At 47.5% G+C, this 15,176-nt stretch overlaps 1 protein-coding gene across 1 annotated transcript in view; it reads left to right on the forward strand.

Moving 5' to 3' along the window:
- The window catches only part of LOC135054727 (NACHT, LRR and PYD domains-containing protein 3-like), a 268,241-nt gene that overhangs the window by 74,325 nt on the left and 178,740 nt on the right, over window positions 1-15,176 (forward strand). Inside the window, exon 6 of the mRNA XM_063958023.1 lies at window positions 4,864-4,965. Within this exon, the coding sequence (XP_063814093.1) occupies window positions 4,864-4,965 (102 nt within the window). The remainder of the gene's footprint in view (window positions 1-4,863; window positions 4,966-15,176) is intronic.

Consider the following 15,176-nt stretch of genomic DNA (forward strand, 5'->3'; position numbering starts at 1 on the left):
TGTCATGGCTAGTGGCAGCAGCTTCAGCACTAGGAGGAAGTGGTTCTTGATCTTTCCCTATTTTATCCTCCAAATTTTAGTTCTCCATTATTTGCGGCACAGGAATGGCTGATGACCAGGACACTACCACTGGTCTGATGCAGCACAACAATGTTGTTATTATTATTATACGGCAGCAGTGTACATATAGCAGCAGCGTATACCACTGTGACTGCCTGGTCACTGGAATGACTGATGGCCAGGACACTACCACTGGTCTTATGCAGCACAACACAGCAACACTGTAAGGAACTTGTTGTTGTTATTATTATTATTATTATTATACGGCAGCAGTGTACATATAGCAGCAGCGTATACCACTGTGACTGCCTGGTCACTGGAATGACTGATGGCCAGGACACTACCACTGGTCTGATGCAGCACAACACAGCAACACTGTAAGGGACTTTAGACAAAAAAAAATGTAAAGATGGCGCTCAAGTTCAAAGGTGCTGCAGTCCACCAGCCGGGATGGTCAACTAAATCCCAAAAAGTCACAATTTATATAGTCAAATTTGCTGTGGTGCGCTCCCTTGGTTACTAGGGTAATATTCAATCTTCAGACGTGTTAGGCTTTGGTGAGTATATTCTTAGTTCGACAACGATTCCCCACTCCAATTCACACGATTTTACCCAAAAAAAATAATAGAAGAGAGAGCAATATAGTGAAGTATAGTCAGATTCAGCTATATTTATATAAATGGGATTATTCAAACATATGGAGTCCCAATGAATGGGCGGACCCACGTACCAGATTTTTTGGGGTGTCAATAGTGCCCACCCATATGCGCCTGTGGTATTACTTCCACTGCTCTCTGGTTACAGCGCTGGTCAGAAACAGCATTGGTCGGATACAGGGCAGGTCAGACACAGTGCAGGTTACAGTGCAAGTTGGATACAGAGCGGGTCAGATACAATGCAGGTTACAGTGTGGGTCAGATAAAGTCCAGGTGAATACATGGCAGGTCTGATACAGTGAATTCATTGTAGGTTGTACTATATATAGTGTGGATTAGATACAGTGTGGGTCAGATATAGTGCAGGTTACAGTGTGGTTGGATACAGTGCAGGTCAGAGTGTGGGTTGGATATAGTGCAGGTTACAGTGCTGGTCGGATACAGTGCACGTTGGCTACAGTGCAAGGTCGGATACAGTACTAGACACAGTTCGGGTCGGATACAGTGCTGGTTGAAGTACGGGTTTGATACATTGCAGTTTACAGTGTGAGTCGGATACAGTGTAGGTAGCATACAGTGTAGGTTGGCTATAGACTAGAGCAAGGTCAGATACAGTACAGTGCAGGTCAGATACAACAATAGTGCACTTACTGTGGCAGGAAGTGTCGGCCTTGTCCTTAGTGTGGGGCTGTGCACAGTGCGGGGTGTCCTCAATGCAGAAGTGCCAGCAGTGATGGCAGTGTGAGGGTGTCGGCAGTGTTCTCATTGTGGGTATGCCAGTGGTGTCAGCAGTGGTGGGTGACGTTGGGGTCCTCAGTGCGGGGGTGTTGGCGGTGGCAATGCGGGGGTGCTGGCAGTGTCCTCATTGTGGGGGTGCCAGCTCTTTGAGGGTGCCAACGTTGTCCTCAATGTGGGTATGTCAGCACTGTTTGCAGCAGGGAGGAGTTCAGGCATTGTCAGCAATGCAAGGGTGCTAGCTGTGTCCTCAGTGCAGGGGTGCCGATGGTGTCCTCACTGCAGTGCGGGTGTCCCAATGGTGTCGTATGTGCAGGGGTTCTGGCTGTGTCGGCACTTGTGGTGGTTGCCAGTGGTATCCTCTTGCGGGGGTGCCAGGGGTGTCCTCTGTGGGGGGTGGAGTCGGCAGTGTTGGCTGCATCCTGTGTGGAGGTGTCGGCAGTGTGGGGTGCTGGATGTGTCAGCAGTGCAGGAGTGCATGCGGTTTCCTCAGTGCAGTGGTGCCGGCAGTGTCTGCAATGCAGGAGTGCCAGAGGTATCCTCAGTGCAGGAGTGCCGGCAGTGTCCTCAGTGCAGGGGTTTCGGCAGTGGCAGCAATGCAGGAGTGACAGAGGTGTCCTTAGTGCATGAGTGCCGGCAGTGTCCTCAGTGCATGGGTGTCGGTAGTGTCTGTAATGCGGGAGTGCCGGAGGTGTCCTCAGTGCAGGGGTCCCATCAGTGTCGACAGTGCAGGGGTGCCGGCAGTGTGAGTGTTGGCAGTGTGGGCAGCGGTGTCGGCAATGCAGGAGGCGCTATTAGCACAGTGGGGGCATCCACCTTGCCCCATTGTAGCCTATGGGAACACGCTGATTGGCTGAGAGAGGTGACAGACGGCTCTCTCAGCCAATCAGTGTCCCCGCATAGCCTATTATGGAGACTGGCTTCAGAGCCAAACCTCAAGATCCGACAGCGGGATCCTGAGGTTTTGGCTCACTTGGGGATCCGGGGCAGGCAGGGAGATCTGAGCTGTGGCTCAGATCGCCTCGGATCCTCTATGTTCGGGTGGGTTCGGTTCTCTGAGAACTATTCTAATCTCTATTGATTACTGGAGGATGCCAAAAGGGTGTTATGATCCATTTCCTTATGGCATAGTGAAATCACAAGACCTTGCTCCGTCTTTTGTATGCATACATCCAGATAGCTGACTCCAGTGTCGCGTGTTGTAGAGTACTCTCCAAATGCTGTCTTGTGTCAATTCAAAAAAGCAATTTGACATCTATATACCTTGTAAATAAAGCTATACAATCTGAGGCTCCATCATGAATAGGCCTTCATAACTGGTACTGCCCATTAGTAATCTTCTAGTGGCTTTCTGATGATGGATGTGTGTGTACAAAATAATTACATCAAGAGTATAGAGGATCATGGATGGCGAGAGGTTCTGTTGTTCTTGTAGTTTTAAGATTAGAGTAGTAGTGTCCTTCAGGAACATAGCTTGGGACTACACTACCAGTTGCAAATCATAATCAAGAAATTGTGATATAGTGTAGTATAAAGAGCCTCTAGCCGAGATGATTGGATGACCAGGCAGTCGCATTGCATCCTTGTGCATACAGCTTAGGTAGAGTATATAGGTACTGTATTCTCGGATAATGTACTGTAAAAGCATCTGCACATTTCTATGAGATGCTATTATTCTTGACTGCTGCCGCAAGAATTGATCACTCTCTTTATTAAATTGCAGTGACGGATCCACATCCAACTTTTTATATACTGAAATGTCACTAAGGGGCTGATTCAGAGATGGGCGCCCCCTGAAATCTTGCCCCCAGGGTGCATGCCCCTTTAGCCCTCCCCCCCTAGTTACGGCCCTGGTTAAACTGTGGTGTTGGTGTTTCACGGATTACAAATCTGCTATGTTATACCTATATATCGATCATAGATGTAATATGGGTTGTCAACTTGGAGACCTATTGATATACATGATGAAAGTCAGTATTTTATGGAGTAGTTAATTTGTAGTCCATACAGGATCTGTGTTAGTTAACATCAACATTGTCTGGCACACATATACATATTGGTTGGTTAATATCAGTATATGGAAGTTATAATTGCCAAGGAATAGAATACACGTGTGCAGAAACAACGATTATAATATTTCTGGATTACTCTGGATACGCATATACAGATTGAGCATTATTTAATAAATCTGGGATCTATCCACATAATTTTTTGTGGTCCGTAATTTACCCAATAAGTCAATTGAGACTTTGTAATATGGTCAACCTACAATTTGTTGTATTATGGTTAAACTACAATCCCTGTACTAATTGATCAGGGCATACTTACACTGCCTTAAATTACGTACCCTGCTTATTAGCGGGTTCCTTTTTTTTGTTATATGTGTGTCTGTGTTTATGTTATTTTAATTATAAATAAGATGAGGCAGTTAATAAGTATGCTAGAGGAGGCAGTGGCCATTTTGGGAGGGACTTTTTTTATGGGGGAAGGCATGACAGGACTGCAGACCCACAGCAGCGACCGGAGGTGGGGATCCCCTAACCATGAGCAGAACCCCTGACAATGAGCAGGTACCATGGAGGTACCCGTGAATCACGGGTGTTTCCCTGTGTTGGGGGTGGGCCTTTAGCTCCACCCCCCACCGCGGACCCACAACTCAGGGCTGTTTCCCAGTGTTGGGGGTGGGTCCTAATGATGACACCATTTGGCCCCACCCCCCAAGTGACATGCAGTGTCTCCTCTCCGGGCTTCTCTGAGAGAGGATACTACAAAATTAGGTAAGTATGTGTAGGTTTTTCACACCACTTCTCTGTCCCATCTAGTACTCCCCCTTCCTACTTACCTAGCTGGGCAGCAATAACCATCTTCTATACAGGTATCTGCCCATTCCCAAAGTCCCTCACCACAGTAATGGGGCTGTACCAGCCAAAATTGTACAGTTGGAGGGTATAATATTTGCCAATTTTCTCCATTTATCATTTTACACAAAACACTTTGCTTTATCGCAGCTAAATTCGCAACCTCACAACATTCCACAAAATACCATCAATATACCACCAAAAGACAATAAACCAACATGATTGTTAGTAAATGTGTGCAAACAGTGCCAAACTTTCTGGTGATAAGGGTCGATCATACCTAAAATGATTATTACTAAATTTCCCCCCTACAGAGAGCCACCAGTAAGATTAATCTATGATAGCAGAGTGGGTGTGTAGTTAGATTCTATGATATTTTACTCAGTATACACAATATTTAGCTTTTGCATGAAAAAAGGTTATACTGGTAGTAAACAACAGAGAGAAAGAGACCAATCAATGACTACAGTGGAAATATAATGGCTAATATCACATATTACAGGTGAGAATCATGGCATATGTTTTAAGGTTCAGTATAATTGTGTCTTTTGCAGATTCTCGAGATGCAGATTTTCTCTAACAGAAGAAGAATACATAGATGATGCTGAATGCAGTTTATCCGGGTTATTTAAACAGTGTCAGATGAAGGAACTAGTGTAAGTAGCAGTTTTCCATTGAATTATGGGTAACTGATGGTTGTCGGCCTTCAATGCTGCTTTCCGATGGAAGTGGTATCTACAGCTCCGATTAAGCGGTATCCAGTCTCTATGCGACCACACTTAGGTCCACAGTCATTAGGTTGACTCCTATTGGTCAACATTCATTAGGTCAACGTGACTTCTAGGTCGACATCAGTTTTTCACAATTTTTTTATTTTTTTAAACTTTTTCATACTTTACAATCCACATGGACTACAATTGGGAATCGTAACCTGTGCCAAGCGCAGCGGTTGCCTTCGTTCGCCATGCGAGGGGACGCGGTGCACTAATTGGGGTTCCCGGTCACTCTACTGGACGAAGAAAAAGAGACCAAAAGGTATTAAAAAACTCATGTTGACCTTTTGTCATGCCGACCTTGCTCATGTCGACCTAATTATTATGTGCACCTATTTTGGGTGTCAACTTAGTCACTATCGACCAATCGTGGTCAACCTAGACACTGTCGATGTAAGTGTGGTCGATCCTATGAACCACACCCGATTATGCACACGTATGGAAAGCTCTGACTACTTCTGCACAGGCACACTTAGTAACGTGTATGGATTGCAGGGTCGATCCTAATTAGGTCGACAGTCATTAGGTCGACCACTATTGGTCGATATGACAAAGGTCGACATGAAAAAATGTTGACATGGTCAAAAAGTCGACACGTGGGGGGAAATTTACTAAGATGGGAGTTCTGTTTAAGATGGGATGTTGCCCATAGCAACCAATCAGATTCCAGGTATTATCTTCTAGAAGGTGCTAGATAAATGAGAAGTAGACTATGGGCAACATCCCATCTTAAATAGAACTCCCATTTTAGTAAATTTACCCCATGGTGTTGTCGGTTGAAACTCAAGCAACCAGGTTCTGGGGTACAATGTGTTAAATATGGAGACTGACGCAGGACATTTCAAAAAAGTACAAACATTTATTTATCTAAGTTACAACAATGAAGCTCTTATCTCAGATGTCTCAAGATCTGTCCCAGATGATGGTTATCAATTAAGTAGTTTAAAAGTCAGTCGACCTCAGGGTCCCTCTTTAACAACTCTGTCTGAAATATTACACTGAGATGGACGTCACGCAGCCACCGTGGCCCGTCCCCGCAAGGGTCCAGACACAATCCTCTGTTGTTCAGACCATGCCACGTCAACAGCGTTCTAACAGCATTGGCATGCCCCCTCCCAACCCATGACTGTCTCTGCCTGTCAATCAGGCAGTGGCGATCGCAGCCCAGAGATACTTTTAGCATCTCACTGGGCTCCTGGGATGCACACGCGCAGTGCGCCTGCTACATGAGCGCGCTCGACAAAGGGATGACTGCAGCAGTCCAGTCTTAATTAGCCCCTATATCCGCTGCAGACAGACCTAGCTTCAGGAACTCTACTGCTATGGGTAAGTCTCTAGGCTTTATAGCCCTCCTCCAGTAATATGCGAACATTGTCTTAAAAGATTTTACTTTCAGTGTCTGTGAAGCTGGGTGCAGTAGTCGTTCACATGAGATAATTTATCCGACTTGAAAAGATTTCCCTTTCACCTAGTTATGAACACAACATCCCAAACAGCTTACCAGACATTTTCCTTCTGAGACAGTGATAATAGGAACATATATTTATTATAATCAGCCAGCCTAAACACTGGCTACACACCTCACTCACTATATCTTTCGCACCAGGTCTAAGGTAAAAGACAGCTGGTACTTAGACTGGAACTATATTACTAACTTGTGCCTATATGCAGGAGCAGATCTAGGCACGGGTAAGCAGGGCAGGTGCCTGGGGTACTGTGGCCCGTGGGCGTGACCGCAGGTGCCCCGCAGGTGCCTGCTGCCCACCCGCACCCCGCATCACGCACTCCGGCTGCAGCAAGCACCATGGGCAGTGTTGGCGCCCACTGCACCTGGAACCGCTGCAGCCGGCTCCATTGTAAAACAGACACTAGAGGTCATAATTGACCTCTAGTGTCTCTTCAGCGCTGCTATGGGAGAGACGCCATGACGTCTCTCCCATAGAGAGGAGCCAGATACGGAGCCACAGTGGTCAGTAAGCAGGAGCAGGGCTGGTGAGTATTTTTTTTTGTGTTTGTAAGTGGTGCTACAAGGGGGCATAACTACAGGGGCATCTCTATTGGAGGCACATCTACTGGGGCACACCCCTTCCCTATGAAGCCACGCCCCAACTCCGGACTCCTGGAGTGAAATATGCTAAATGCAGAAACAGAAGAAGGGGGCGCACGTAGTGTAAATCACTTTTATTTAAAACAGGTAAAATCCCTTTATCAAAGGATCCACATTCACAAATAAAATCACCGTGACATAAAATCCACATCGAATGAATGAGACTCGTACCGAGGTTCTCACCTGTGTGGATGGTTACCACATGATGTATACAGAATAAACACTCCAATCTCTGCCTGCCGCTTAAGAGCTGTGCTGCACTGGGAACCGGGACTTTACACCGCGCCAGTTGCTTACCGGACAACGCTGTGGCTCATTGGGACATCAACACAGGCAGGAGGCACAAACCGGTGGTCAGCTTGGAGGCGGGTACATCTAGCAGGCTAAAGAAATATGGCTAAATGGCTAAGAAAAACTGGCACATACTGTTGGTGGATCCAATTCTAGATCCGAAACTGCCTAAATAACATGATATAATTAATAAAAAAGCTAAAAGTGTAAAATCTATGGTGACAAATTGGAAAAAATACAGACAGCGAAAAATGATAGAAGCTTTCTCAGAGATATTAAAGGATTTTTTAACTGTAGGAGCTGTAAAGTCTGTAATAGAGCCGAAAGGGGAACCAAGTCATTTATGGGGAATGTTGATCAGAAACCAAAAACTATAAAGATGTTACCCCTTGTCACTTCAGTTTCCCCTGTTTCACTCCAATTCTCCTCTGTGTCACTCCAGTTCCCCCTCCTGTCATTCCAGTTCCTCCTGGTGTCACTCCAGCTCTGGCTTTTGTAACTCCATCTCTCCCCATGTCCCTCCAGTTCCCCCTTCTGTCACTCCATTTCTCCCTTGTGTCATTCCAGATCCGCCATGTGTCTCTCCAGCCTGTTCCTGTATCACTCCGGTTCCTCCTTATGTCATTCCCATTTCCCCATATCTCACTCCATCTCCCCCTTGTGTTACTCCAGCCACCTCCTGTGTCACTCCAGTCCCTCCTTTCACTCCACCTCTGCCCTGTATCACTCCAATTCTTCCTTGTATTACTCTAGTTCCACCTGTGTCACTCCAGCTTTCCTGTGTCCCTCAGTGCCCACCTCCATCACTCCAGCTCCACCCGTGTCCCCCCAGTTCCCCCTACTGTCACTCCGGTTCTCCCTTGTGTCAATCCCATTTCCCCATATTTCACTCCATCTCCCCCTTGTGTTACTCCAGCCCCCTCCTGTGTCACTCCAGCTCTCTCCTGGGTCACTTTAGCTCTACCATGTGTCAATTCAGTTCTTCCTTGGGTCACTCCAGCTCTCCTCTGTCACTCCAGTTCCCCCTGTCACTCCAGCTCTCCACTGTGTCATTCTAGCTTCCCACTGTGTCACTCCAGCCTGCTCCTGTTTCACTCCAGTCCTGTCCTGTGACACTCTATTTTGTCACGCTCGTCTGGTTTTGAGTATCCGGCAGCTGAGACTTGCCCAAGGAAGTAGTTGTCTGCGGATGAAAAAGACGTGGGGCTGGATATAGTTCCTTCTCATGGGACAGGGATCAATGGAGAACGTAGGCGGAGCAAAGAGTCAGTAGGTAGTAGTTCTTGAGAACGAGACTGAGAGAAAAGAACAGGTTTGTGAATGTTGGTTTGAAGACAAGGTTTGAAGACGAAAAACTGCGGATTGTGACTTGAAAAGACGAGGCTGTGGATAATGAACTGCGGACTGTGAATGGTGGTTAAAAGACGTGGCTGGAGACAAAGAACTGCGGACTGTGGCTTGGAAGATGAGACTGTAGATAATGAACTGCGGACTGTGGCTTGGAAGATGAGACTGTAGATAATGAACTGCGGACTGTGGATGGTGGTTTAAAGATGTGGCTGGAGACAAAGAACTGCGGACTGTGGCTTGAAAGATGAGACTGTAGATAATGAACTGCGGACTGTGGCTTGGAAGATGAGACTGTAGATAATGGACTGCGGACTGTGGCTTGAAAGGTGAGGCAGAAAGCCTGGGACCGTCCATGCCCTAAGGCTCTTACTGGACCGGGGTTTCCAGGAGCGCTTCCACAGGCAGCAGTAGGCTAGGAACAGCAGGGCTACAGCAGCAACTGAGACACGGCTAAGCGGAGTTAGGAGTAACCAGAACAGGGCAAGAATCCTGAGAGCACAGGGCTAAAGCACCTACAACAGGTTTGTAACTTGAAGCACTGGCCTCCCTGTCATAAACCAGCCCCCTTTTATAAGGAGAACTTACTCTGGATTGGCTGGAAGAAACAGGAAGCCTGCACTATGCTTCCAAACATGGTCTCCAACATGGCGGCACCCAGTAAGGCAGACCTCCCTGCATAGCCACACAGCTCACTGCCCCTGGCCTCCTAGCAACCGCCCAGGCAAGAGAGACCCACTGTAGCGGCATCCCGCCACCACGAGCGGACCCCCCACTGCCGCCTACCGCTGCACATGGACCCGGCGAGGCAGCCCTCCTCCGCCGCTGCCCACATGCCACCTGTACAGCAAGCCCCGCGGCCCCGGCATACTGGTAAGGCCCCGGATGCTGACAGTACCCCCCCCCCCCCCCTTTGCGGGTGGCCTCCGGACACCTATATGGTTTGGCTGGAAACTTGGCATGAAATGCCCGAAGAAGTCTTAGAGCATGGACATCTTCCGCTCCTACCCAAGATCTTTCCTCAGGTCCATATCCTTTCCAATCAATAAGGTACTGGAGGCGACCATATCATCTGCGGGAGTCAAGGATCTTGTGAATCTCAAATTCGTCTCCTTGTGCTGATTGGATCTTGGGAGATTTGGGCAGATCAGCTCTGAATCGATTAAGTGTCAACGGTTTTAAAAGAGAGATATGAAATGCATTAGGGATTCTTAAATGTGGAGGTAACTTCACCTTGTAAGCCACAGGAGTGAATACTTTCTCGATTGGGTAATGCCCAATAAATCTGGGAGCAAACTTTTTAGTAGGTACCTTCAACCTTAGGTTACATGTGGAAACCCAAACTTGATCTCCCACCTTAAGGCTTGGTACAGCTTTCCGCTTCAGATCTGCATAGGTCTTATACTTCTTGGACATCTTAAGCAAGGCTTCGTGAACTTGTCTCCAAGTTTTAGTAAATTGTCGAAGTGCTGATTCTGCGGCAGGAACCTCGAGCGTATGTAGAAGTTGGAAGTCAGGAACTTTTGGATGATAACCATAGTTTATGAAAAATGGAGAAGATTTTGTAGCAGAATGGTAGAGATTGTTATGGGCAAATTCTGCAAATGGGAGAAAGTCCAGCCAGTCGTCCCGAGAGGAGGACATGAATAAACGTAGAAATGTCTCCAGGTCCTGGTTCACTCTCTCCGTTTGACCATCTGTTTGGGGATGATATCCAGAGGAGAAATTCAGTTTCACCACGAGAGCAGAACATAGGGATCTCCAAAACTTGGCTACAAACTGAGGACCTCTATCAGATACAATATCCTGCAGTAGACCATGGAGTCGGAAGATTTCTGCTATGAACAATTTTGCCAACTGGGATGCTGATGGAAGACCAGCCAGAGGAACGAAGTGTGCCATTTTAGAGAACCGGTCAGCTATGACCCACATGGTATTTCGTCCGCCAGAAGCAGGTAAATCGGTAATAAAGTCCATAGAGATATGCGTCCATGGTCTTTGCGGTATAGGTAACGGGTGGAGTAAACCGGCTGGAAGACTCTTGGGGCTTTTATGTTGGGCACACTTTGGACAAGCAGCCACGAATTCCTGAACATCAGTCCTGAGATGAGGCCACCAGTAGGAACGCTGAATGAACTTGAATGTTTTATGACCATCCGCATGGCCCATGAAGCAGGAGGAGTGAGCCCATGTAAAAAGTTTCTTGCATAGATTCGGGGCAACGAAAACCTTCCCAGGAGGAGGAAGTGGGGAAGTATTAGTTGCTGAGAAAGAGTTGGACTCCAAGATAAACTGTTCTTTTGAACGATCAGAGGGTCCTTCAGAACTTAGGGAACAAGATAGTGCATCTGCCTTTTTGTTGAGGGAACCTGATCGGTAACTGAGTTTAAAGTTAAAACGGGTAAAGAAGAGGGCCCATCTTGCTTGGCCTTGGTTTAGACATCGGGCTGATTGTAAGTATAGAAGGTTCTTGTGATCCGTGATTACAGATATTGGATGTTGGGCTCCCTCCAGCAGATACCTCCACTCCTCAAATGCTAACTTAATCGCCAGTAGTTCTTGCTCTCCAATAGCGTAATTCTATTCAGCGAGAGAAAATCTTTGTGAAAAGAACGCACAGGGATGGACTTTCTTGTCCTCGAAGAGCTGAGACAATACTGCTCCTACTCCTAAGGTGGAGGCATCAACCTCAACCTGGAACGACCAATTGAGATCGGGTTGTCGCAGGACAGGGGTGGTCATGAAGGCTTCCTTTAGAGAAGAAAAGGCTTCTAAAGCCTCCAGGGACCACTTGGCAGGATCTGCACCTTTTCTAGTTAATGCGGTAATGGGAACTATGACAGATGAGTAATTTTTAACAAATCTCCGGTAGAAGTTGGTGAATCCCAGAAAATGCTGAACCCCCTTAAGGGTAGCAGGAAGCGACCAATCCTGGATCGCCTGGACTTTAGCGGGATCCATCTGTAACTTCTACCCCTAGAGGATGTAACCGAGAAATGGAATTGATGATACTACGAAGGTACATTTCTCTAGTTTGCAGAATAACTGATTCCTTCTTAAACGGGTTAAAACCTCTTTGACCTGTTCACGATGGGTCTTCAGATCCCTGGAAAAGATGAGGATGTCATCCAAATACACCACCAAGCAAACATAAAGGAGATCTCTGAAAATTTTGTTGGCGAATTTCTAAAAGACAGCTAGGAAATTACACAGGCCGAAGGGCATTACCAGGTATTCGTAATGCTTGTCTCGAGTATTAAATGCTGTCTTCCACTCGTCTCCTGGACGGTTGCGTATTACATTGTAGGCCCCTCGCAAGTCCAACTTGGAAAAAAACGTAGCCCCCTTAACTCGATCAAATAGTTCTGGAATCAGGGGCAACGGATACCCGTTCTTAATAGTTATCTCATTGAGACCTCTGTAGTCAATGCAGGGCCGTAACCCCCCGTCCTTCTTCTTGACAAAGAAAAATCCTGCCCCAGCCGGAGAGGTGGAGGCCCGGATGAAGCCTTTATCTAAATTCTCCTGGATATACTCCGACATTGCTTGTGTCTCAGGGAGCGAGAGAAGGTAAGTTCGACCCCGGGGAGGAGTCTTGCCTGGTACCAGATCAATGGGACAGTCCCAAGTTCGATGTGGAGGCAATGTGTCTGCTCCGTGTTTGCTGAAGACATCTTGATAGGCCTGGTATTGCACAGGAAGACTAGAGGAGCTGGAAGAACAGAGGGATCTTACTGTGAGCAAACAATTCCAATAGCAGTTTCTTCCCCAAGAGAGAACATCCATAGTTTGCCAGTCTATGTGGGGATTGTGTTTAGTCAGCCACAGGAATCCTAGAATCAGTTCGTGAGAGGCTTTAGGAATTACAAGGAAAGAGATGTTTTCTGAATGAAGAACTCCGACCTTCATCTTGAGAGGAATAGTACAAAAAGATATAATTCCCTCTGGAATATAACTTCTATCCACTGCGGTAATAGAAATAGTACAATCCAAACGGACTGTTTAAATTCTGGATTAACCAGAGCTGAGGTAATTAAATTTTCGGCGGCTCCGGAATCAAGTAGTGCAGGGATGAGAAGAGTGGAAGAAGGGAGCTCCAGATGGGTTAACAAAACAGACTCTTTCTTGGCAGGTAATTCTGAGGATTCTCCTAACTTACCCTCTCCATCATAAGTTAGGAGCGGGCGTTTCCCGGATGCTGACTACAGGATCTAACAAAATGATCGGACGCACCACAATACATGCTTAAGTTCCCTTGTCGCTGCCTCTGGCGTTCTTCGTTGGAGAGACGGGAACGATTGATCTGCATGGGTTCTTCGGTAGTCGGGGATGGGACGACTCGGGGCTTGGGACGATCTGACCGTGATCTCTCCAGACAACGTTCTCTGTACCTCAGGTCTAATTTATTACACAAGAAGAGAAGCTTGTCTAGTTTGTCTGGTACATCCTGCGTTGCTATATCATCCTTGATCTTCTCGGAGAGGCCATTTCAGAAAGCCGCAATAAGGGCCTCTTCATTCCAGTTTAATTCTGAGGAGAGAGTCTGGAACTGGATTACATACTGGCTAACCGTACGTGCGCCCTGACGTAGGGGTATGATCTCCAAAGAAGCGGCAGAGGTCCTGCCCGGTTCGTCAAAGATTCTTCGAAAAGTGGCCACGAAGTCTGAATAATTAGACAGGATGGGATCCGCTCTCTCCCACAAAGGTAAAGCCCATTCCAACGCTTGCCCAGAGAGCAGAGAAATTATGTAGGCTATTTTGGTTCGTGCTGAAGGGAAATTGGCCGACTGGAGTTCAAACTGAATTTCGCACTGGTTAAGAAACCCGCGACATAGTTTTGGATTTCCATCAAACTTACTGGGTGATGGCAAATGCAAGCGTGGAAGTGGAAATGGCGCAGGAGAAGGTGGAGCCGGAGGCACTATTGAAGGAGCGGCCGTAACAACTTGAGGGACCGATATGGCATTACAGAGGGAATCGAGGCGGTCAGACATATTCTGCATAAACTGCACAACTTGAGATTGTGTGGCCTCCTGCTTACTCAAACGGGACCAAATATCCGCGGTAGAATCGCCTCCTGAGGCCTGATCACCCGTCGGATCCATGGGGCCAGTGCTTACTGTCACACTCGGCTGGTTTTGAGAATCCGGCAGCTGAGACTTGCCCAAGGAAGTAGTTATCTGCGGATGAAGAAGACGTGGGGGCTGGATATAGTTCCTTCTCATGGCACAGGAATCAATGGAGAACGTAGGCGGAGCAAAGAGTGAGTAGGTAGTAGTTCTTGAGAACGAGACTGAGAAAAAATAACTGGTTCGTGAATGTTGGTTTGAAGACAAGGTTTGAAGACGAAGAACTGCGGATTGTGACTTGAAAAGACGAGGCTGTGGATAATGAACTGTGGACTGTGAATGGGGGTTTAAAGACGTGGCTGGAGACAAAGAACTGCGGACTGTGGCTTGGAAGATGAGACTGTATATATTGAACTGCGGACTGTGGCTTGGAAGATGAGACTGTAGATAATGAACTGCGGACTGTGGATGGTGGTTTAAAGACGTGGCTGGAGACAAAGAACTGTGGACTGTGGCTTGGAAAATGAGACTGTAGAAAAGGAACTGCGGACTGTGGCTTGAAAGGTGAGGCAGAAAGCCCGGGACCGCCCGTACCCTAAGGCTTTTAATGGACTGGGGTTTCCAGGAGCGCTTCCACAGGCAGCAGTAGGCTAGGAACAGCAGGGCTGCAGCAGCAACTGAGACACGTCTAAGCGGAGTTAGGAGTAACCAGAACACGGCAAGAATCTTGGGAGCACCGGGCTAAAGCACCTACAACAAAGCACTGGCCTCCCTGTCATAAACCAGCCCCCTTTTATAAGGAGAACTTACTCTGGATTGGCTGGAAGAAACAGGAAGCCTGCACTATGCTTCCAAACTTGGTCTCCAACATGGCGGCACCCAGTAAGGCAGACCTCCCTGCATAGCCACACAGCTCACTGCCCCATGTCTCCTAGCAACCGCCCAGGCAAGAGAGATCCGCTGTAGCGGCGTCCCACCTCCACGAGCGGACCCCCCACTGCCGCCTACCGCTGCACATGGACCCGGTGCGGGAGCCCTCCTTCGCCGCTGCCCACACGCCGCCTGTACAGCAAGCCCCGCGGCCCTAGTATACCGGTAAGACCCCAGAAGCTGACACATTTCCCCCACCTTTGTCACTCCAGTTCTGCCTTTTGTCACTACGTTTCTTCAATGTGTCACTCCAGCACCATTCTTTGTCATCCAGTTCTTCATTGTTTCACTACAATTCCCCCTTCGGTCACTCTATTTCCCCTTGTGTCATTTCAGCTCCCCCCTGTG

The sequence above is a fragment of the Pseudophryne corroboree genome, chromosome 3, assembly GCF_028390025.1.
Source record: "Pseudophryne corroboree isolate aPseCor3 chromosome 3, aPseCor3.hap2, whole genome shotgun sequence".
Lineage (NCBI taxonomy): Eukaryota > Metazoa > Chordata > Amphibia > Anura > Myobatrachidae > Pseudophryne > Pseudophryne corroboree.